The sequence below is a fragment of the Girardinichthys multiradiatus genome, chromosome 12 (genome assembly GCF_021462225.1).
Source record: "Girardinichthys multiradiatus isolate DD_20200921_A chromosome 12, DD_fGirMul_XY1, whole genome shotgun sequence".
Lineage (NCBI taxonomy): Eukaryota > Metazoa > Chordata > Actinopteri > Cyprinodontiformes > Goodeidae > Girardinichthys > Girardinichthys multiradiatus.
In genome coordinates, this window is record NC_061805.1 from 3,352,855 (window position 1) to 3,377,095 (window position 24,241).

The following is a 24,241-nucleotide window of genomic DNA, read 5'->3' on the forward strand; positions in this document are numbered from 1 at the left end:
CAGTCAGGTCGGCAGTCTTACCCATGATTGGGGTTTTGAGTGATGAACCAGGCTGGGAGTTTTAAAGGCCTCAGGAATCTTTTGCAGGTGTTTAGAGTTAACTCGTTGATTCAGATGATTAGGTTCATAGCTCGTTTAGAGACCCTTTTAATGATATGCTAATTTTGTGAGATAGGAATTTTGGGTTTTCATGAGCTGTATGCCAAAATCATCCGTATTAAGACAATAAAAGACCTGAAATATTTCAGTTAGTGTGCAATGAATCTAAAATATACGAATGTTAAATTTTCATCATGACATTATGGAAAATAATGAACTTTAGCACAATATGCTAATATTTTGAGAAGGACCTGTAAGCGTGGCACTAATTACATCATGTTGTCTTTACAATTATACTTAATTATTCAGTGGCACATTTAATTGCATAATAGTCCATTTCATGATGTTGGACCACTTGTTTGCTGAGTATTGGACTATCTGCACATTATTGGACGTCACTGTGCCTCTCCAATGGCATCGGCCATTTTGTATCCAGGACAGCCCGCTACTACATATCCCGTCGAGCACTGCGCGACTGATATGACGAGCGTCCCAACTCTGACGTCACAGGACGCTATATATGAAGGCGCCCATTTTGAACATACGCCTTCAGCTGGAGATCGTGACCTGATCACCAACATCTGAAGCATCACCTGGAGAAGAGTCCTGAGTGGATTTCATTTATTATCTCTCGTTGGCCAACGAACAATTCATAACTGAGGTTTCTGGACTAGGAAGGCCAGAAATTTCACTTTGCCGATCGAAGACGTGAGTTTAACACGTAACTAAAAACACGGAGTTCGAGGAAACGAACCGCCACCGTGTTTGATGGTCAGATCATATTTTTCCTTTTTCGTCAAGAAGGCCAAAGGATGGGGACTGACCGCTTTCTTGGAGTTTAACTCTTCAACCCCCCCCCCCCTCTTTCCCTCTCACTCGCTGCCCCAGAAGCTTCACCAAGTAAAACCCATCTTTTATTTTAATCTTTTATTTCTTTATTAGAAGGCCTGGGCATGGTCAGAGGTTGTAGAGCGATCAGAATTGCTAGTTAGAATCTAATGTGTGCTGGATGATATGTGCATGTAACCTTGTTTATTGAAACTTTGATGTGTTGTGTTGATGTCTGGAGCCGCTGCGTTCCTAGCTTTGTGCTTGTTTACCATCTGAGAGTCAGCGCAAGTGCGCGGTAAGACTGGACTGTTAAAATAACCTCATGGTAAAATTCACCATTTTCCTTTGTCTCCAATCTCACTGCTCGCTAGCTTGCCGCCAAAAAGTTTTATAACGCTTTGCTCAGGAGTTGGGGGACGTTTTATGATCGGACATCACTGAGTACAAGGGAGCTGCGCCCCACCTCCACTCGCCACCACACCCCTTTTTCATATTCTCATTCCTTCTTTTTGCCATAACTGCTGGTTGATTCAATACACACCCATTGCTGTTTGCTTTATTTTGCTTAGTTAGATGTGTTACCCTTGTTATGTAGAATTTTGCATTGCTGAGTAGGTGAAGATTAATAAATATTCACATAGATAAAAAGAGAGCGTTTGGTGTTCATTGTGTGCAAAAGTGATTCGTCAGTCAAGATAAGGTCAAGAGTTCCACACGTTTCGGCAGAAACGGTCGATTAAACAGTGGCATCTCCGGCAATAGTTATTAATTATTACGGAGTATTTGACAGTTGTAATTGTCAAAGGCGTTGAGCCACAATTACAACACCAGAAACATCTCTGGTCTCAATTCATAAATGAGGATTTTGGTTAAGAAATTGATTTTTCAAATAATGATTTTTAATTATAATTATTGATCAAGATTAATCAATCAATAATTATAACTCCCAACAATGATATAATGGTACATTTATTGTTTCTAATGATGTATTAAATAAATAAATGGTACCTTTAATTTAATGGCATATTTAATGTTACATTTCTTTCATGTTACGTTTACTTCAATTATGGGACATTCACAACATTTATTTATTTAATGATAATTTTATTGTTTTAATTTTGTCCAGTTTGACCCTCCATTCTTGATGCCATTATAGGAGGTCATGTCAGAATTTGAATCAGGTGTGCTGGAGCAGACACACATCTAAAACTTGCAGGGAAGGGGTCCCTAAGGACCAGGGCTGTGAACCATTGAGGTACAGTTTCTAAATTGTGAAGCTAATGCCTTTTTGCACTTTTGTTCACCAAGTACAGTTTTCTTGCTAGGTGCATTTTTCTTTTGTTTCAGCAACTTGAAACTTAAAGGTAATGTCATTGTTCAAAGGAAACAATCACTTAATAAATGAGTAAAATACAACTATGTACATTTTGTTTATTCAACTAAGATAGGCATGGTCTGTTTCCTTGTTTGATATTTTATTATTTCTTCATTATTATTATTTTTACTTATCTGGCCTTTACTACAGCTAAAAACGTGGACCTAACTGGTCCTTCAAAGAAATTGCCAAAAGACTAAATAAAGAAAACAAAAATGGGAGTGGCACAGGAGTATGAGTCGTTCTAAATGGGAGCCGGATGGGAGTGGGAGTCAATTTACCAGGAGTGGGATGGGACAGAATTTTGTTTTATGCTGGCCTGGGACTGGGATGGGACAAGACATTTTTCTGTTGGAGCGGGATGGGACAGGAGAGAAAATCCACTCCTGTGTCACCCTCTATGGCAGAGGCAAAAACCCAGGCCTGGGAGGAGTTCGGTGAAGCAATGGAGAAGGACTACCGGTTGGCCTCGAACCGATTCTGGCAAACCGTCTGTCGCCTCAGGAGTGGGAAGCAGTGCTTCGCCAACACTGTTGTTCTAATTCTTCATAATCTAATTAATTTGAATCATTTGTAATTTCATAAAATGCTATGAGCTTAAATGCGGGGTCATTTTAGACTGAATCCAGCATTTTTTCTTTCGGTCTCAGCCGGTGCTTGTACAGCAGCCATCGGGGCTGGACAGCTTGGCCCAGGCTTCGGCCCTGCTCAACATCTCTGTCCAGGCACTGGAAGACACGCAGCAGGAGGGACTGCAGCCAGCGGACATGGTGACGCTCATTCAGCTGCTGATGCTGACTGCTGACATTTCCTCTGAACCGTCAATTTGTGCTGGAAACAGCAGCCATGGCAACATCCAGGAGCTCAGTCAGCACTTCATCAGTGTGGCTGACAGCATCATCAGAGAAGACAATGCAGACAAGTGGCAGGCCATCAAAGAGGTAGTACATTATGTAGAAAGTAGATTTGCATGACACTTACTATTGCTGCCTTACTGATCAATATCGATGCTTGAAATGTTTCTACAGCTGTGTAATCCTTCCTTTTGACATCAGAGATTGGGTGCATTCTTCAGCCTTGACCCAGTCACTGACTTCTTCAGGTCAAATCATTCAAAGCAAATATTACAACAAATGTTGAAATGTTCTGCAACTCTTGCTACATTTAAAGTGTCCTAAAACTTTCTTTTGACAGTATGTTAAGTCAAAATTTGGCCATCTTACTATTTTTTTTTTACTGAAATTAACTTTTCTCTATTGTAATAGAGCAAGGCTGGAGTTGCTTTTTGTTAAAGGAATGTCGTCGTTTTCTTTTAAATATCTGCAAAAATATTGATAGTGTACACAGGGTCTTAGCATTGTTCTCTGGTGCACAAAAAGGTTCCAATGGGATCTCCATTATAAGTAACAGAGTGACAACTGTAACATCACTAGCTGCAATGACCCTCCATGATCTCCACAAAGCAGTAAACCCCACATCCTGCTGAGGTCCCTTCCATATTGTATGAACTGCCCTTTTTGCTGCAACAGGGTCCTCACCAAAGGAGAAGGAATCATACCTTTGATTTGCACACAGGTTTGCAGCTGAAAAACTGCTTAGACTGTAGTCAGAACTGAACATTTACCAGTGAAGGGGAACATCAATTTCATCCATGTCATTAATTTCCATTGGACACATCTTGCTAAACAGGACCAAGGCATCACAGATTACTGGACTTCAACCAAGAAGTTTTAAGGTGTAAATTCTTCTGAATAAAGCAGGTTCAATAATCTTTCAGTGTCCCAGGTTTGATTCTCCCTTGTAAAGTCCAAAAAGGAAACTTTGTGGTGTGGGGGACGTTTTTTGTTCTTTAATCTTTCTTTCATAGATACCAGCCACAGTAGGTCGAAGATCTGGCAATGTCTTCACAGGAAAAAGTTTTTAGCTTTGACCACTTTTTGTCCCATAACCTCAGAAATGTTACATGACTGCATTGGTTGTGTAACAATCCTGCCACATTCAAAGGTAAAAAGGTTTTTTTCCTTTTGCCATCAGGAGGACATGACACTGTGAATGCTTAACAGAAAATCACATGAAAACAAGATTTGTGGTCCTTACAACCTGATCCATGACCCAACAGCATGAATTGAAAACACTTGTATTTTTTTTTCCAGTCTTACGAGTTTGATCAGGAGTGTATAACAACAGGATATGGTTCTGATTTCTGTTGTACTCCTGTCTAAAGTCCAAAAAGGCCAATGTTAGGTTTATTTGTAATTCTAAACTAACTGCTGCAGTTAACCCCTGATCAAATAATGACTTTGAGAAGTATGTTATTAATGTATCAACTAAAGCTGAATATAATCCATCGTTGATCTGGTTCTGCTGAGTTGGTCCAAATTAACTGGAAGCATGGGGATTATTGTGCTATTTGTATCTTTAGTTTTCCAATGAAGCGAGATGGGGTGATTGATCCATATATTTTATTCAGAAGTACAGGGGTTGGACAATGAAACTGAAACACCTGGTTTTGGACCACAATAATTTATTAGTATGGTGTAGGGCCTCCTTTTGCGGCCAATACAGAGTCAATTCATCTTGGGAATGACATATACAAGTCCTGCACAGTGGTCAGAGGGATTTTAAGCCATTCTTCTTGCAGGATAGTGGCCAGGTCACTATGTGATACTGGTGGAGGAAAACGTTTCCTGACTCGCTCCTCCAAAACACCCCAAAGTGGCTCAATAATATTTAGATCTGGTTCACCTTCACTTTCATGTTTCATGTTCATCAAACCAATCTTTCACTAGTCTTGCTGTGTGTATTGGTGCATTGTCATCCTGATACATGGCACCGCCTTCAGGATACAATGTTTGAACCATTGGATGCACATGGTCCTCAAGAATGGTTCGGTAGTCCTTGGCAGTGATGCGCTCATCTAGCACAGGTATTGGGCCAAGGGAATGCCATGATATGGCAGCCCAAACCATCACTGATCCTCCCCTATGCTTCACTCTGGGCATGCAACAGTCTGGGTGGTACGCTTCTTTGGGGCTTCTCCACACCTCAACTCTCCTGGATGTGGGGAAAACAGTAAAGGTGGACTCATCAGAGAACAATACATGTTTCACATTGTCCATAGCCTAAGATTTGCGCTTCTTGCACCATTGAAACCGATGTTTGGCATTGGCATGATTGACCAAAGGTTTGGCTATAGCAGCCCGGCCGGGTATATTGACCCTGTGGAGCTCCTGACGGACAGTTCTGGTGGAAACAAGAGAGTTGAGGTGCGCATTTAATTCTGCCGTGATTTGGGCAGCCGTGGTTTTATGTTATTTGGATACAATCTGGGTTAGCACCAGAACATCCCTTTCAGACAGCTTCCTCTTGCATCCTGTTGGATGTGGTTCGTCCTTCTTGGTGGTATGCTGACATTACCCTGGATACCGTGGCTCTTGATACATCACAAAGACTTGCTATCTTGGTCACAGATGCGCCAGCAAGACGTGCACCAACAATTTGTCCTCTTTTGAACTCTGTTATGTCACCCATAATGTTGTGTGCATTTCAATATTTTGAGCAAAACTGTGCTCTTACCCTGCTAATTGAACCTTCACGCTCTTATTGGTGCAATGTGCAATCAATGAAGACTGGCTACCAGGCTGGTCCAATTTAGCCATGAAACCTCCCACACTAAAATGACAGGTGTTTCAGTTTCATTGTCCAACCCCTGTATATCTGTGTATCAGCTAATCACAATACCACATTCTGCTTTTATCTGTAACAACTTTTTGTTACATCCTGCCTAATAAGTGCTGTAGGCCAAGCAGCAATTTCTTTAATGAACAAGCAAACCGTGACAAGAATCTGTGCAGTGCATTGTTTTCTGTTGATCAAACTTTACAATTGTTTTCTCAAGGATATGTCTTACTTTGTGGAATTCAGATGTTAAGTAAAGTAAAGGGAACAAGGGCATGTTGAATGATTTGACAAAAATCTGTGAAACAATGTAAGTCTGAGTTAAACAGGGCTCTCATGACTGCCATGCAAAAAAAAAGTGAGAATATCAGAATAAAAACTAATGCACATCCAGAGTTTGTTACCCTCACACTAACAGTAAAATGTGTAAGCACAAAAACACTTATCCATTAAACAGTCAGACATGATTATTACATTTTCTATTCAGTTTTAGAATAAGATTTCATGTGTGTAACACACAAAAGACTATTGTTATCAGAATGAAACAGTTTATCCTCTTAAGCCTAACCCCCAGTACTGGGGGTAGGATTTATTTAACTCTTGTTTTCTTCTACTTTCTTTACTGCAAGTTCTATAAGTTGAACATTAACATATGTGGTATCCACAGTAAAAGTAGAATCTTGGCTAAAAGCTGATATAAACCATTTCTACAAACACCAAAAACAGTTAAAACTAAAGGCAGAAAAGAATCTGCCATCAGAAAATAAACTCCACAAAATGACGTAACCGCAAAACTCGGTCTCAGCCGTTCACCTCCTAGCTTCTACACACACAACCAGCATGTCTGCTGTAAACAGAGAGCACACAGATTCCAAAAAATACATTTTGTCACAATCCACCCAGGTTTTATTCAACCAGCAGCAAAAGAAGGCCACAAATATCACTCCCATTTGAAAAACATAATTATTAACTAAATGATTGTTTAGGTAGAGTATGTCAATTCTCAGAAAAATTCAGTTAGATTTGCGCATGTTATTTTGGGCTCAAACTTCACAAAACCCCTTTGGGCTTAAGAGGTTATCTCACTGTTTGTCTACTTAACACAGACAAAAATAACCCTCAGAATAACAAATATAGGTCTGCTCCTCTGAGAAGTGCAAAAATGAAGTTCCATGTATTGCATCTATAACCCTTGACATTCACATTTACATTTTGTCACATTATAGGATTGAAATTTGGTTATAAAAAAATATCCAAAACACACACTGTTCAATCCATCATCTCAAAATGAAGAAAGAAAAGGAGAAACTGCAAACCTACCAAGACATGGCCACCCACCTAATCAGACAGGCTGTGCAAAGTGAGCATTAACCCAAGGAACTACCCTATTGTAAGGATTATGATTATTGACTAATTAATATTTATCAAGAATTATAATTTACAATCATAGTTTGAGAAACATTAATTTCTTAACAAAACATCTTTACTTACCAATCGAGATCAGAGATGTCCTTTGGTGTTGTAATTGTGGCTCAAAGCCCTTGATAATTACAATTATTAAATTCTCAGTAATAATTGATAACTATTACTAGATGTCACTGTTTAATCAACCGTTTCACTGAAACGTTGGGGAACTTTGACCTTATTTTGACAGACAAATCACTCTTGCTCAAAATAAACACAAACACTTTATCTTTCTCTACGTGAATATTTATTAAATCAACAGCCCTGATACACCTCGCTATTCAGATTCAATAATCTTCACCCAATCAAGCATGCAAAATTCTACACAAAAGGGGTAAAATATTTGACTAAACAAAATAAAACAGCCTTGAGTTTGTATGAAATCAAACCAGCAGTTATGGCAGTTATGGCAAAATACAAGAGAAATATGGTGCTGAACGAAGCTTTGGGGCGGCTCCCTCCAGTCATAAAACCCCTCCAAAGTTGGAACTCAGCAAACAAAGGATCATAAAACTTTTCGGCGGCAACCAGTGGAAGAACACGAAGGTGAAGACAAAGAAAATGGTTGAGTTTCACCATGAGGTTATTATAGCAGTTCAATTTTACAGTACACCAGTACACCGGGTTTTCACACAGTAAGACACAACTTGCGAAGCTCGGCGGCTTCAGAGTCCAGCAATAATCAAAATTCAATGGTGGGCATCTCCGGTCCCCTTATATAGTCCACTGTGGCATCAGAGCTGCGACGCAAAGCCTGCTGGGAGTTGTGGTTGCAGCTGCAAATCCTACTGGGAGTTGTGGTAGCAGCTGCAATTCCTGCTGGGAGTTGTGGTAGCAGCCTATCTTGGGGTACATAATGGCAGCTGACGCTGGAAGGCATAGTACCGCACATATGGTCCAACATTCAGCAACAAATGGTCCAACACTATGGTAACTCTGGAGGAGCAGCAGAAGTTCAGAGCACAGGTGGGGGAATCAGTTGACAGGACAACTATTAGTCAGTGTGAAGAAGGATGGCGCTAAATACAAGGCCATCTAAAAAGAAAAATGTTAGAGGCTGCAAAAAGACTTGTGTGAACATTTACATCTAGTGGGACAACAACCCTAAACATACAGCCAGTGCTGTATGTTTAGGGTTGGCTTTGATCAAAACATATCCATGTGTTACAATGGTCCAGTCAAAGTCCTGACCTAAATTTAATTGTGAATCTTTTGCAAGATTTTATACTGATTTTACAGACATTTTTCATCCAATCTGACTGAGCAAAAGCTTTTTTGCAAAAAAGAATTAGTAAAGATTCCCTCTCTAGATGATGTTGTAATCATACCCCAAAAGACCTGCAGATGTAGTTGGAGTGAAATACTTTTCCCATCCCCAGTCATGTGCTACTTTGTGGTGGTCTATCACATAAAATGTAAATAAATACAGCAAACGTTGAGCGTGCAATGTGACAAAATGAATAGTTTTAGTTGTGGTAAAAGTACATCAAAGGACGAGTTCTTGGAAGGCAGAAAATATGAAAACTTGGGAGATATTGGGAGATAAATTGTGTGTTCCTGTTTGGTAGAACACTTTTAGATGAAGCTCTGCACATGCTCAGAACTGGTTTCCAGTTAAAACCATTAGCATTGCACTGGTGGCACCTGCAATGTGGTATATCAAGCTCTAAACACTAGAGGGCAGTATGCTTCTGTAAATGCAACTGAAAATGTTCTAAGATCATCTGAAATGATGGACACCCTAGTTTATAATCTTCCTAAAAGATATTGCTTAATCATTCAGGTTTTGCTCTACTTTCTCACTAAAACTGTGAGTCTAATCCAGTTCACAGATGGTACATTGCTTCTTTTTAGTCTGTTTGGTGTTTTGTACTTATGCACCATTGATGTGGGGAGTATATAGATCCATGCAAAAAGTGCCTTATGTGAAAAGTTGTATGTCTCTCAGCGCTTTGCTTTCCTTCACCCTCCGCAACCCCCAAGCCTCTTAGTGCTCCAAGGCCACCTCAACGCATCCTCAATGGATGAGAAGCACTCTGAAATAACCGAGTCTGCACTCACCCACAAACCTCCTGCGCTCTTCTCCCAGCTCTGTCTCCAAGGCTCAGCTTTTAGATGGGCACACTGAAATCAGAATGAGGTGTTTGGAAACAGACAATGGCTAAATCTATGAGGCATGCATTATAGGCCTGTCTGTTGAGCTTTGTGGGTCCTCTTCGGCTAATCTGCAGACTCTTACAAACAGTTAAAAGCACTGGAAGTATTTTTTCATTGTGCTGCAATGAATGGTCATTTTTTAAAGTGTCCTTAGGTTTGATGAGTGTGTAGATCTGGGCAGGTTCGGTGAGGGCTGCTAATGCTGACACACTGGTGCTCTTTGGGTTTCAGGTAGTGAACGGTCCCATGGACGTTGTGAAGAGTATCGACCGGATGGTGACCCGATTGAGCCCGAGCTTGACAGCAGACACTGACCATGTGACCATTCACAGCCCAAATATCAGTGAGTTACACAAATTTCCTGGAGAATTAATAACATTTTTATTATTATCACAGAATTTTGGTTTTGGATCTGGGTCTATCATCAAATAGATTTGACAATGCACAGAAATGCAATTATGTAACAGCTGACCTTTTAAAATGATAAAAATCTATTCACTAATCCAGACAGAAATGCAGCGTTTCAACAACAATTAAAAGACCAATTCACAGGGTTTTCCCAAAAAAGCTATAGATTCTTTAATGCACATTTTATGTTTGCTTTAGTTTCAGACCAAAAGGCATACCGAATGATGCATCTTTTTGCAATAATGGTTTAATGAGGCTGAAAAGTGTATAGTATTTGCTATCAAATTACTCCCTGGATTGTAATCAAACAAATACCTCACTAATAATAATTATTAATCAACACCATAACATAAATCTTATGTGTGAAATATGTTCCACTATATTCCGAGGGATGGAGGAATACGTGTTACCTATCTGCTCACCTTTTCTTATAACATACAAACCACACGCAGATATAGGGCAGTATAAACCTACTATATGTAAGAAGCATATATGACATGTTTAGCTCTGTAGTGATTATGTCATATATAGAACTGTTTTATATTGATAAAAACATATATAGCACAGTGAGCAATAGATCTGGTTCCATTGTCCATGTTGAGTGTAAATGTAACACAAATTTAGATGCACTTTTTAGTCAATGTTAGACCAAATTTACATGGAGCAGCTTTGCCTTTATAAGTTAATTTATATTTCCCCTACAATCAATAAAACAATTTCATAAGGATAAAAAAGTCTATAAATCAAAGCAAATTAGGGAAACTACAAAATAATGAGATATTGTGGTGTAATGAAATGTTTGAAAAACAAAACAGTATTTCCGTTTATTTTATAGCTAAAAATGGAAGACTAATGGTAAATGTCAAGGTTATGTTTGCATATTTGTACCTACAGACAGGTAGAAACAAAGTGCATTTTATCTAATGTGCTGGTGAACAGGCTCGGTCATGACGACAATACACTATTTGCATTTTATTTGGGAACCTAATGTCAATTGTTGAACATGAGTCAACATTTCCATTCCATTCCATTGCTCACTGAGATGCCCTCTTAACATAGACCTGATGCAATGTTAGCAGGATTTATCTCACCCAGAAAAGGAACCGAAAGGAACTTTTTTAATTACTTTTTCTTTGGATTCATCTTAGGTGGGTGGCGCTGTAAATTCAATTTGCTGAGTGATGAGAAGAAATGAAATCTATGGCTTTTTGAAAGAAGCCAGATCATGTGGATATGTTAATTCTGCTATATGGTTTCAGATGATAGGTGGCAACTCTCTTTAGGGTTTCTCGTACATGTGTATTCTAATACTGTCACACATACCTCCCACAGTAGGAGAATGGTTCTGTTCTGTGTTTCTTTACATGACAGTACTCGGTTTTAGTTCTGTATTTGTGTTTTGCTTTACAGTGAAGGAATTCTTAATCTATCAAGTTGCTCTAATTTGTATAAATTCTTTTTGCCCTTTGCCTCACTTGCTTTTGATAAAAGAAACAAATTCTTCAGTTAGTTAAACATGTTACAAAAAACGTACTGCTTAAACATTCTAGATTTGAACATTTATTTTTGTTTTCTATCTTTTAGCCTCTTTCTTATAATTTAACCTAAACACAGTCATGACATTCATGTCATTTTAGTGTTGGTGTGACTTTACATCCTCTAAATAAAATGTATTTGTTCCAGATATGTATCTCCATCCAGAATGAGAGCTGAATTACAATCAGAAATGCAGCAGACAAACAGAACAGGTTGTGTATTAAATAAGCAGAGCTGGTGTGATGTCAGGATGTGCCAGAAATGGTTAGGTGCTGGCTGTAGGGTTCTCCCACTTTAACAGGATTTCTTATCTCTCCACAGGTATTTGTTGGCTTTAGCTTTCCAATGGTAGAAAAATGTGAAAAAATAAGGGCTACTGGCGCCTAAAAACAAACATTTACAAAACAATCACTTACGTATGTCATTTCATTCACCCTTGGGTTAATGTCATATATCATATTTGAAGTCAATCAATTGTAACGTCTAGTATCCTGGAGGTATACATTTGTGTGCACAGTGAACTGTGCAGTTGTGTGGCTCAGTTTGCAAAGACAATGTGCATCCGTTTGTTTTCTCCTGGATCAGGAGAAAACAAACGGGTGAATTTCTTATAGACCTGAGTAGAACAATTGATTGATGTTATCTCTATTATTACAGGTTCTGAATTTGTGAACAGCTGATGTCACTGTGTTTGTTTATCTGCCAAATATGAAAATTGTATAGGACATATATCTCTATTGTACCTGTCATATATACATTTTTCTTCAATATATATGATTCATACTAACGTACATATGGAGTTTAAACGAAAATTCAACATGGAAGACTCACCACCCCCACCACGTCCAATCACTCCTCACTGGCTGCTCCAATCAAGGGCAGGTCCGCACTCCTCCTCAGTCAATCATCTCCCAGGGCATCACTTTTAAAGACCCTCTGCATGGAAAACACTGCTCTTCTGCTGTGCTTCAACCCTCTGCATGGAAAACAACGCTCTTCTGCTGTGCTTCGACGATCAGCTGCGACATGTCCGACTAGTTTCTGGCAACTTGGTGGTTCCTCGTACTGTTTGTGACGAATTCCGCCCTCTTTCCTCCTCCTCCGCTTGTAGGAGTGTTTGACTGGCCTCCTGCCTAATGGCCCCTTTTCCCCTCGTCTCAGCTCCGGGCATGTGGAAAGCGCCTTAAGAACTCCTCCAATCCATCTACTAAGTGTTGCTGAAGTCGCCCTGCCTTCACCGCGGCTCCTGCCGCCGCGTCACCCGGCCCGGTTTCTCCAGTGGTTCTCCTCCGATCTCGTCTCTCAAACCGATCTTCCCGCTCCCCAGGCTCCGACGTCTTCTTCTACGCCGGTCATCCCACAATCTTCCCTGCTTCATTCATCTCGTCCATGGATTTTCTCCAGAGCTTCATATCTTCTTTACCCAGCTTCTCCGGGAGTTCACCTCCAATTCTGCCACATCAGCATTTCCTCCGCTCCAACAACGTTCAACTCGCTCCTGGCTCCTCCCACAGACATTCAGCATCGCAACGCTCTTCTTGGCTCATCTCTAAAGGTGCGTTCACACCAAACGCCAAGCAAAGCGGGAGCGGAGCGGGAGCGGAGCGGCGCGATGGACGAGTTGAAAAATCGGAACTTTTTCTTAAATTCGCGTCGCGTCAACCAATCAGGGACTGGATGTGGCTGTGACGTAGGGTGAAGGACCAAAGCGGAGAGGAAGCAGTTGTCAATGATGGAGGACCAGATCATAGTGGCGGTGTGCGGCAAGCCAGAGTTGTATGACTCAACTAATTACTTTTACCGAGACAAGTACAGAAAGGACCTGGCCTGGTTATGTTTAGGCACAAATATCTTAAATTTAGGAGATGTGGACATTAAAAATCAGCTGTTTTTTTTTACTGAGCTGAGATTTATTTACTCACTGAAGACAGATGGACAGGCGTTCAGCAGCGGGGATACAGCGCCGGTAAACCGCGGTGAAGTTAGTTTGAAGTTGGATGTTCAAGCTCCACGGAGTTAGCGGCATCTAGCTCAGGGTTGATCCGATTCAGGCACTCAGATTTTCCACGATTGTTTGGTACGGAAACTTATTGACGGTCCCTAGTGAACCACCGCGCATCAGAAGAGGGAGCAACAGAGAGCAGCTAGCCGAAATCTGGGTGCTTGACTCGGATCGGCCGTGGGCTGGATGCCGCTGGCTCCGCGGAGCTTGAGTGTCCGGTGTCCGGCTTCGGGCTGGCTTCACTGCGGTCGCCGGTAGTTGGCGTCCCGGAGGCCGATTAATCTCCCAACGCGGGGCAGCAGACCTTCGAACTGGGTCTAGGATAGATGGAAGTACCGCTGAAATCGACCATCATCCAGACGCAGCTCCTGGAGTAGGTGGTGGTAATCTCCGAACTGTTCCCGTCCCTGAAGAATCTGGTGAAACCAGGGACATTGATGTCGGTGGCGTTTTTCGGCTCTCCACAGGTAAAACACCGTGATTATCCGTGAAATCCATGTCCAGCATGTTCAGTTGAAACCAGCAAGTAGCAGATGGAAGCTCCTCCTATTTGATGACGCGGCGAAGCATTGCCGCTTGTTGCCAAATGCCAACGCGAAGTTCACGCGGAATGTGAAGCGGGCAAAAGCACACAAATGAGGCGAAAAATTCGCAGAAATCGCGTTTTGTGTGAACGCACCATAAGGGTGAGATGTATCACTCCATTCTCTTTCTGAACTGTTTCCTCATTCATATGCCCTTTAAGCACGCTGTGTTTCTCACTCCTCGTTTACATTAAGGTAGATCATATACTTCCATGCATTCTAACATCTCACTCAGGCGCCGCTCCAAATCCTGCAGGGGCAGCTCATTCATCTAGTTTCTCTCATTTACTATCTCCTGAGGTTGATCACTGTTTTGCTTTACCTGATGGCTTAACGCTGTGTTTAAATGATCTGCTCCCCACCTTTCTAAGAATCCCTTTTGGCGAGCTTTCGGCCGCCTTTAAGCATTTCAGAGACGTCTTCTGTTCTGTTATCTGAACGTAGAATAAGTGTGATACCTATTCCTCTCTTATCGTCGACCTTTTCAAACATGGCTTCCAGATCATATCACAAAACCTTCTCTGCCAAAGCTGCGTCCAAACTCGCTCAATCAGGAGCTGCCTAGACTGGTTTATTCTCGCCACTGAATTTTGTCATGACGTAAGCTACCTCTGATTCCTGCGGCTCGTTTGCCTCGTTTCAGTTCTTTATGGTCCATACCATCTCAGTTAAAAATGATGGTCTCTCAAGCGGATGGTTCTCAATCCTTTCGTTGTCAGAGCCTTGCAGGTGAACACATCGTTATAGCTAAAAAATATACAGAACGTAAATACCTTAAGTAACTCTATCAATATGCTGCTTAAATCTTTTGCTTCATTATTTACCATGAATTTACCTTAAATATTTACAACCCCGTTTATCCTTGACAGTCTTTCCCTTGAGTGCTTTTACCACGTATATTTATTAAATTTGTAACCATTGCCTTCTATATTTTTTCCATACAAGAAATTAAATGCAATGCAAATTATTTTAATCGTCTGTGACTTAACTTGGCTTATTATATTAAAACTACTAAACCTTCGTATTATCTCTCTCTAGCGGGGGGATGTACTTTTAAAAGCAACCTGTTTTCTCCATAAAACATTTAAATATTAATTTACACATTCGAACATTTATACCAACCTCCTTCCTTTATTAATCAGGCGCTAAGGAACCATTTACTGTTTTAATATACATCTTATCTATATTTTATCCCATCTAATCGTGGAACACACTTTCTTTCTGCATATCAGGTTGGCGCTGTTATTCAGTTTGAGTCAAATGATTTACAGCACCTTCCTGGTTTAAGTGTTTTCAAATTTGAGCATTAACTGCATTACTGCTGCAGCAAAATAACAAACTCTTACTAAACAATCCATGTGACATAATTTTTGACAGTGATCTGACCGACATACAGAAAGAATTCGCAGTAGTTATTCATTGGAGGGTGCCAATGAATAACACGAGAACGGGCAATGGTGGGAACAAAAATCTTGTCTCGTGGACCTGTGCCTGGGTCTGGTTCCTCCCGCTGAGCGCGGGTAACAAAGTCCTCAATCTCCCACCTAAGAGAACCCACCATCCAACTTGGAGGCAGAATGGAGACAGGTTTCTGTTCAGCTTCATCAGCAGAAAACCGACGGGACAGAGCGTCAGGTTCAGTATTCTTAGAACCGGGACAATAGGAAATGGCCAGATTGAAGCAGGAGAAGAATAAGGACCAGCGGGACTTGCGGGGATTTATTCTCTTAGCAGATTGTAAGTAGGCTAGATTCTTATGATCAGTCCACACAATGACAGGAAGACAGGCTCCTTCAAGCCAACTTAATGGCTAAGAGTTCCTTGTCTCCTACATCATAATTGCGCTCCGCATCATTTAGTCTACGGGAAAAAAAGCGCAAGGATGTAATTTTCCATCAGATGCAGAGGTCTGGGACAGAACTGCTCCAACCCCTAAATCAGAAGCATCAAACTTCATGGTAAACTGTCTGGTTGTGTCAGGGTAGATAAGGATTGGTGCCTGGGAAAACTTCAACTTTAGAGTCTGAAAGCTGAATCTGCCTCCGGGGTCCAGGTGTAGTGCAATTTAGTGGAGGTCAGAGCAGTTAGAGGTGCTGCGGTCTGACTGTAATTCCGTATAAACCTCCTGTAGAAATTAGCAAGCCCCAGGAAGCGTAGTTGTTTTCTTGTGTCGGGAATCGGCCACTCAAGGACTGCCTTGATCTTATCAGGATCAGAACGAACCTGTCCACCCTCTAAGATGAGGCCCAGGTAGGTAACAGAGGACTGGTGAAACTCACACTTCTCAGCCTTAATGAATAATCGGTTCTCCAGCAGCCGCTGAAGGACTAGTCGAACGTGATTATGGTGTTCTTCAAGGTTTCTGGAGTAGATCAGAATATCCTCAAGGTACACAAAAACAAAGATGTTTAAAAAGTCTCTTAAAACATCATTAATCAGAGACTGGAAGACTGCTGGGGCGTTGCACAGTCCAAAAGGCATGACTAAATACTCAAAATGACCCAGAGGAGTCTGAAAGGCTGTCATCCACTCGTCCCCCTGGCGGATTCTAACTAAATGATAAGCACTCCTAAGGTCAAGCTTGGTAAAGACAGTAGAACCCTGAACTGGTTCGAATGCAGAGGAAAGTAAAGGAAGAGGGTACCTATTCTTAACTGTAATTTGGTTAAAACCCTGATAATCAATACAAGGACGAAGGGAACCATCCTTCTTTCAAAACAACAAAAACCCCAGCGCCCACAGGGGAGGAAGAGGGATGAATAATACCTGCAGCTAGGGAGTCATTCATGGCCTGTCGTTCAGGTCCAGAAATGGGATACAATCTACTGGTGGGGAGCGGAGCCCCAGGAAGGAGGTCTATAGCGCAGTCAAAGGGCCTATGGGGGGGGCAGAGTGAGAGCCCTACTCTTGCTGAAGGCTAGTTTTATATCATGGTACACTGCAGGGACCCCGGAAAGGTCGGGAATGTCATCACTAAGAGGACTAGACTCAGAGGAGTTCCTAACAGGTAGGGCTGACTGAAGGCAATTGGAGTGACAGTAATTAGACCAGGCTTCAATGCGGAGCTCGGACCAGTTTAAATGAGGGTTGTGTTTTTGCAGCCAAGGAAAACCAAGAACTAAAGAAGTTTGAGAAACCGGAAATACATAAAAAGAAATCATCTCCCTATGATTTCCGGAGAGAACCAGTTCTATTGGTATAGTCTTGTGAGTAATCCCATGCAACCTCCGTCCATCTAAGGCTGAAACTAATCGTGGCGTAGCCAGAGACTCAATCTCAATCTGGGCCTGTTCTACCAACTCGCGATCGATTAAGTTCTGCTCACTGCCGGAATCAATGAGTGCTAATAAGTTCTGAGTCTGCTGACTACCAACTAAGGTGGCTGGTAAGGAAAATCTAGGGGCTACACAATCATTAAACTGGTCCGTTAGCTTCCCCGAATAAACTAACGAACCGTCTTTTGGCCGGGTGGGACAGGTTGGACAAGCAGCAATAAGGTGATTAGATGAGCCACAGTAAAAACACTGGTTACCCTGTCTACGCCGTTGTCTCTCCTCAGGGGTCAGGTGAGTGCGGCCTACCTGCATGGGTTCAGGTTCAGGCAGAACTACTTGAGGAAGAGATCTAGCATTGGGTTGTGTGTTTACAGGAAGAGAAGAATGAGCCATGAAATGCTTAGAACAAGCTCTCCTTCTCTCACGCATACGATTGTCAATCCGTGTAGCTAACATAATAAGCCCATTAAGGGTCTTAGGCTCATCAATCAAGGCTAATTCATCCTTCAGAGGCTCATCTAAGGACTGAAAAAATGCTGTTCTAAGGGCACTTTCATTCCAGCCAGAGGCAGCTGCAAGAGTACGAAACTCTAAGGCTAATTCAGAGACAGGTCTGTTCCTCTGGTTCAAAGCCCATAACGAGAGACGCTAGTCTGGTCAGTCTCAGAGGAGAAAGTCAGCTTAAACTCAAGGATGAAGTCATTAAATAAGCAGCCAAACTGATTACAATTAGGAAAACGAGCCTCTGCCCAACATAAGGCCTTTCCAGTAAGTAATCCAAGTATATAAGAAATCTTAGCATCATCATGGGGAAAACTATCAGGAGAACGATTAAAGACGAGTGTACATTGCAACAAAAAACCCTTACAGTGATCTATGTCACCGGAGAATTTCTCCGGAATAGGGGAAGTGACGTCACGAGAGTGTGGAAGACGTTGAGAATTAGGAGCTGCTACAGTGCCCTCAGTGGACTCGGAGGTCTGAAGATTAAAAGAATGCTGGAGCAAATAAGCAATATGACTTAGTTGCTGATTATTCTGTTGGATTTGTTCAGAAAATGAGCGAAGAGCTGAATCGTGTGAGTGAATCTGGTGAGAATGTTCAGACAAAGTTCTACTGAGACTTTCTGCTGGGTCTGTTTGGCCTGATTGTTCTGACATCATTTTTGACAGTGATCTGACCCACATACAGAAAGAATTCGCAGTAGAGAAATCTCACGGTGAAAAGAAGTCTGGTCTCTCCAACTGTGTGAGGGAAAAGGGCAGATAAGAAACAGTGACAATATACCATAAATAATGATTATTGTTCTTACTAGAGGGAGACGGGATCCGCCAGGGGAGACGGAGTTAAGGAAACTGGGAGCAGAGTTCACAGCACTCGTACTTTCTGTGAGGAGTGAGAGGAAGATGAAGCTGAAGTTGCGTTGGAGGGTGGACAGGTTTGCAGGAGGAGAAAGCTTGTCATTGAGTTGTATAGGTCCAGTGAAAGACTGAAGATTCCTTGGTCCTGGAGAGCACGCAGAATCCAGACAGGGAATCATAAAGCTCCAAGCGCTAGACGAGTGATTGGAGGATTGTCGCACACACTGGAAACAGATACCTGAGGCAAAAACACGTGTCAGAAAAACTGAAAACAGACTGATCAAAATACCAGAATAAGCTGGCTTGAGCTGGTTACCACGTAGGCTCAACACTCAGGTGAAGAGTTGCTGGCAGCCACGGCTTAAGTAGCATTCCCAGCAATCAGAAGATGGAAAACACCTGTCCAGATTCCTCCTGTAGCTCCGCCACCCTCTGCTGGACGAATAAGGTTAGCAGTAAGCAAAAACAGACAGACTCCCAGATCCCGACACCATGTACTGTCAATATTAGTAAGTTCATTTTATGAACGTAGCTCTTACCTCCAGTGAAACTTGGCTGGCTGTAACTCATAACTCCATCATTTCTGCCAGTCATGTTCCAAGTTTCTAATCCAGTTCTCATACCCTGTCTCATTTTAAATTTCCAGGTCTTCCGCCGTCTCTGTCCATCAGCCTACTTTTACCCTACTCCGATTATTTATCTCTCCTTCCTCTTTCGCAATTTGCCAAACACTGCTGTCTCTCAGGTCTATCTCTTTCTATTTTCAAACCTTATTTCTTCGCCTGGCAAACTTTGAAAAATTTTGAGCTTTGGTTTACATTCAGTCCTAGCTTCATCACTCATTGCTTGAACTTCATTGTTTTAAGTCACCCTACAGCCGCAGCTCTTTTAGCAGGCATCAATTTTCATTGAAAGATCATCTTTCTGAGCCACTCCAAGCCTTTTCTCTCATTACGCATTAACTTCTCCTCAAATACATCTCAAAACATTGTATACTGCAATGCACATAATTCACCAGGTCGCTCCTTTATTTCTCGGCCTCTGAATCTGGTTAATTCCATCCCCTTTCTGCTAGATTTGGTTTCTTTAGACAGGTTTGCCGCTCTGACCTGTTTTTCTGGTCCGCTGTTCTGCAGAACCGGAATGGTATATCTTTCCTTTATGATGACGTCGTCACGTCAGCAGACTCCATTCAGTTTTGCACGGACGCAGCTTCGTCCGTGGGTTTTGGGGGATTTCTTCAGGGTCCATGGTTTGCTGCCATCTGGCCACTTTCTTTCCCCAATCCGAACCATCAGCCATTATGAGATGATCTCCATCTCTATTGCATGCTGCGCCTGGGGCAACTATTGGAAGGAACGCATAGCCGCTTTATGCGACAATGCAGCCGTAGTCGAAGTAAATAAAGGCTCCTCTTCTAAGTCAATCATGTTAGATACCACCTTGAAGACCTGATACTCAACTAAATTCATCCCTCATTCCTCTATTCTAGTCAGCTAATTATTATTGTAATTCAGGCTTGGCTCCCTCCGCTCAAGTTTGATTTCTTCGCTTGGCAAACTTTTTCAAACTTTTGCATCACTCATAATACTCCACTTTACCCCATTTGCATTCCTACCTTCTTCACTTAGCCGGCATTAACTTCTCTTCTAAGGGCCACTTTTCGAATCCATTCCAAGCCTTTTCTCAAATCATTCCATATAAACTTTTACTCTAAGGTCTATAAAATCATAGCATTCCTAAGCCAGATCCGAGGAGACTTATCACTCCCCCCATCTTAAAAGTTCTTCTCCTAGTGCTCCGTTCAGGCCCTTCTTCATCTCACTTTAAATTTCTTCTTTCCACCGCCTGGCTTTTAGCTTTTATAGCTTCCTTAGAGTAGGGGAATTTATTACCCCATCAAGCTCATCCGATTCTGCTACAGTCCTAACTACTCCTCATCCAAAGTTCTATCCCGATTATTTTAAATTTATGTTAAACATTCTAAAAGAAAGGTCCTTGCTTTTATCTTCATTGCTCGTTTTAACGGTCCATTCTGCCCTTTTCATGTCATGCTAAATTCGCCATCAAACGGCACAAACTCATTTCGAATCGGGGCGGTCACTTCAGCTGCCTCACCAGGAGTTTCAATTTCTTCTCTACAACAACTCGGCCGCTGGTCTCCTCAGCGTTCTCTTTGTATTTCTGTCCTGACCTCCAATCTGTCTTATCCACTCAACGATATATCAGTTCTTGGGTAACAACTCTCACAATTACTGCTGGTGGTCGGCCTTATCCAATCCTTTCTTCTAGCTAGATCAATTATTAATCTTCCTTCTCTATTCCTGGTTCTCTTATCTAACCATTTTAAATTTGCATATTTTATTCTCCTATTTATTCAACCATGTTTTTAGATAGTTTTATTCTAGTTTTCTCTCTTTCAGATGCACCTGGATCTCTGCCACTGGAAGGCAATTTCAACCAGCTCGTCATGCTCCTCATTTAGCTCTTCAGGCTCATCATTATCTATGCCATTTGTAGGCGTTTCATGCAGCCGTTGGGCTCACACACGCCATTGGCTGGGGTTTCATGCAGCAGTCGGGCTCAATCGCCATTGGTAGGCGTTTCATGCAGCCGTCGGGTTCTCACACGCCATTTGGCAGGCATTTACAAACATGCCTTGGCAAGCATCTCAATCCTAAGCCTTCTCAGGCATTCATCTAACCACCTTGACACTGCCAGGTGCAGCCCATCTTCACCTGACCTGGCATCGGCCATCCACGCATCATCAGTCATAACTCAAGGTAAGCCCATTCGAGACTATTCATTATAATATTTTGGTCTGCGTTTTACTCCACGCTCATCTCAGATAATCAATAACTAATCTCCTTCAGTTTAGCCTCAGCCTGGCCTCGGCCCTTTTGGGGGAAGACGTACCTAATCATAATCCTAAAATGTTTATTCAAACCTACTTCATCCTCAGCATTTACATCTCCCTCAGGGGTCAGAGCACCAAAGAAATAATCTTTCATTAATAAATTCTTTAACCGTCTTCTTGTTGTTTCTCCTTTATGTGAGTCTTTCCAGGTTGAAATTGAGTTTAAACGAATATTCAACATGGAAGACTCACCACCCCCGCCACGTCCAATCACTCCTCACTGGCTGCTCCAATGAACGGCAGGTCTGCACTCCTCCTCAGCCAATCATCTCCCAGGGCATCACTTTTAAAGACTCTCTGCATGGAAAACACCGCTCTTCTGCTGTGCTTCAACCCTCCTCCACCCCTTCTCCACCATGGGCTCCCAACTCCTTCCATACCAAGGCCTACACCACCACCAGGATCGGATCCCAGGGAGGGAAGACGTACCTAATCATAATCCTAAAATGTTTATTCAAACCTACTTCATTCTCAGCGTTTACGTCTCCCTCAGGGGTCCGAGCGCCAAAGAAATAATCTTTCACCAATAAATTATTTAACCGTCTTCTTGTTGTTTCTACTTTATGTGAGTCTTTCCAGGTTGAAATATGTTTTAAACATATTTGTTCATATGTCACATATATGGAAAATTCATAAATGTGTATATGCCTTTTCCTTGTGGGCAGCTTATGCTCTAAGTGTGACATGTCCACATGTTTTCTGTGACATTTGAGTTATCTAACAAATAGGCAAATTAAAACATATACTGTATATTCTGCTACAGCACTTTCAATTTGGGAACACTTTGTGTTCAATAGGTTTTCTTAACAGTCGCTTGCCTAGCATTAGCTTTAGCACTACTATGGCAACCCGGCCTGTTTCTCCTGTTGTTTCTCCGTCTTCCTCAGTTTCCTCACCTTTTTTGCTCTGTCAGACTCTTAAATACTGCTCTGCCTCCTTCAGTGATAATGGTATGTGTAATAAACATAGTATTTTGTAGCTTTGGAGGCAAAGGTGTTGTGCAGTTGAAAAAGTGTCAAATAGTCAAGGACCCCTAGCTAACGTGGAGCCACTGAGGGTAGCTCCCCATAGCAGTCCTACAGCAGAGCCTGTAGACTCTGGACCTCAGGCCAGCTGGGTGGGGATACGTAGGAAGGAGCCCTAGATCCTAGCCCATGGGTCACCACCAACTCATCTACGTTTTCATGATGACAGATTTTCTTCACTCAGCTACACCCCTGATGAGAAGCCGACTGGTAATTGACAGCTCCATAGTCAGAAATGTAGCATTAGAAAAACCGGCGACCATAGTCAAATGTCTGCTAGGGGTCAGATTGGGCAACATCAAATCCTACCTGAAACTCCTATTTAAGTTTAAATCCAGTGCAATTGTTATTCACGCTGACGAAAAGACACCCGGTTCCACCAATCGAAGGTCACTAAAATAAATGTTGTTTCACTGGCTGACTTTGTAATTTTCTTTGGTTCCCTTTTGATCTGACCAGTAACAACATGTTTAGCTGCATGCTGTCATTCAACTGCTGGTTGTCTAGGTGGTATCCTGAAAACAATGTAGGCTGCATTGATAATTGGCGAACATTTTGGGGAAAACCTGGTCTGATTCAGAGACAACATCCATCCCACATTGGACGGAATCTGGTGGAATTTATTTGTTCTCCAAATCATTGACAAGCAAGGATCCAGACCAGGATTTTAAGTCATAGTTTAATGCACCTCTCTGCAGCTTCTATACTGTTACACACCCATTACCCTATTTTGACTGTGTCTTGCCCACGGCTAACATCAAATAGATTAAAATCTAACCTAAAAGGAACATATCAGGAAAACAACAATGTAAACCACTCCCACTGAACATAAAAATTAAACAATAAACTGTGGTTTATTGAACAGGAGATCTCTCAGGTAAATACATTCCAATTAATCCTAACTATCAAACAGTGCAGTTGGATTCAGTTTATTATTCAAATTCGTTAAAAGTTTTTCTATTTAAGGAAACCCAGCAGATTGCATTGAGTCAGAGACTTGTAGCATTCTCTCCTCCTGGATGAGAATGTAGTGACAGTGGACAGTCACTTGCGTTGACTTTGCAGTAATCCCTCATACTGAGCATGCATGTAGCGACAGTGGAGAGGAAAAACTCTTTTAACAGGAAGAAACCTCCAGCAGAACCAGATTCAGTGTGAGCGGCCATCTGCCATGACCGACTTGGGGTTTGAGAGAACAGAGCAGAGACACAAAAAGAACACAGAAGCACTGATCCAGGAGTACTTTCTATAGGAAAGAAAAGTGAAAGATTAATCGTTATGGTTCCTTTAGTGGCTTCATCTAGGAGTCAAAGACAACTAAGCAGATGGAGCCAGTTTTCAAGTCTAAAGAATGAGAGCACATACAGTTAGTCACGGTAAAAGTTCAGTCAGTAGCTATGTCTAGGAGAGAGAAAGGGTTAAACACTGAAAGACAGGGCCAAGTGTATCATCTTTATAAGGTGAGCATTAGGTTGACAGCAGCAGCTTGGCCGATGTCCCCCTCCAGGAAGGTGCCACAGCTAAACACA

The 24,241-nt window shown here is 41.9% G+C and overlaps 1 protein-coding gene across 4 annotated transcripts in view; it reads left to right on the forward strand.

Annotated features, from left to right (window-relative positions):
• adgrd2 (adhesion G protein-coupled receptor D2) overlaps window positions 1-24,241 on the forward strand; it is a 106,126-nt gene that overhangs the window by 13,928 nt on the left and 67,957 nt on the right. For all 4 annotated transcript variants that reach the window (XR_007040446.1, XM_047380153.1, XM_047380152.1 and 1 more), the window contains exons 8-9: window positions 2,956-3,246; window positions 9,836-9,947. Coding sequence is in view for 3 of the 4 variants with exons in the window: in XM_047380153.1 (XP_047236109.1) it covers window positions 2,956-3,246; window positions 9,836-9,947 (403 nt within the window). In the remaining variant the exon portion in view is untranslated. The remainder of the gene's footprint in view (window positions 1-2,955; window positions 3,247-9,835; window positions 9,948-24,241) is intronic.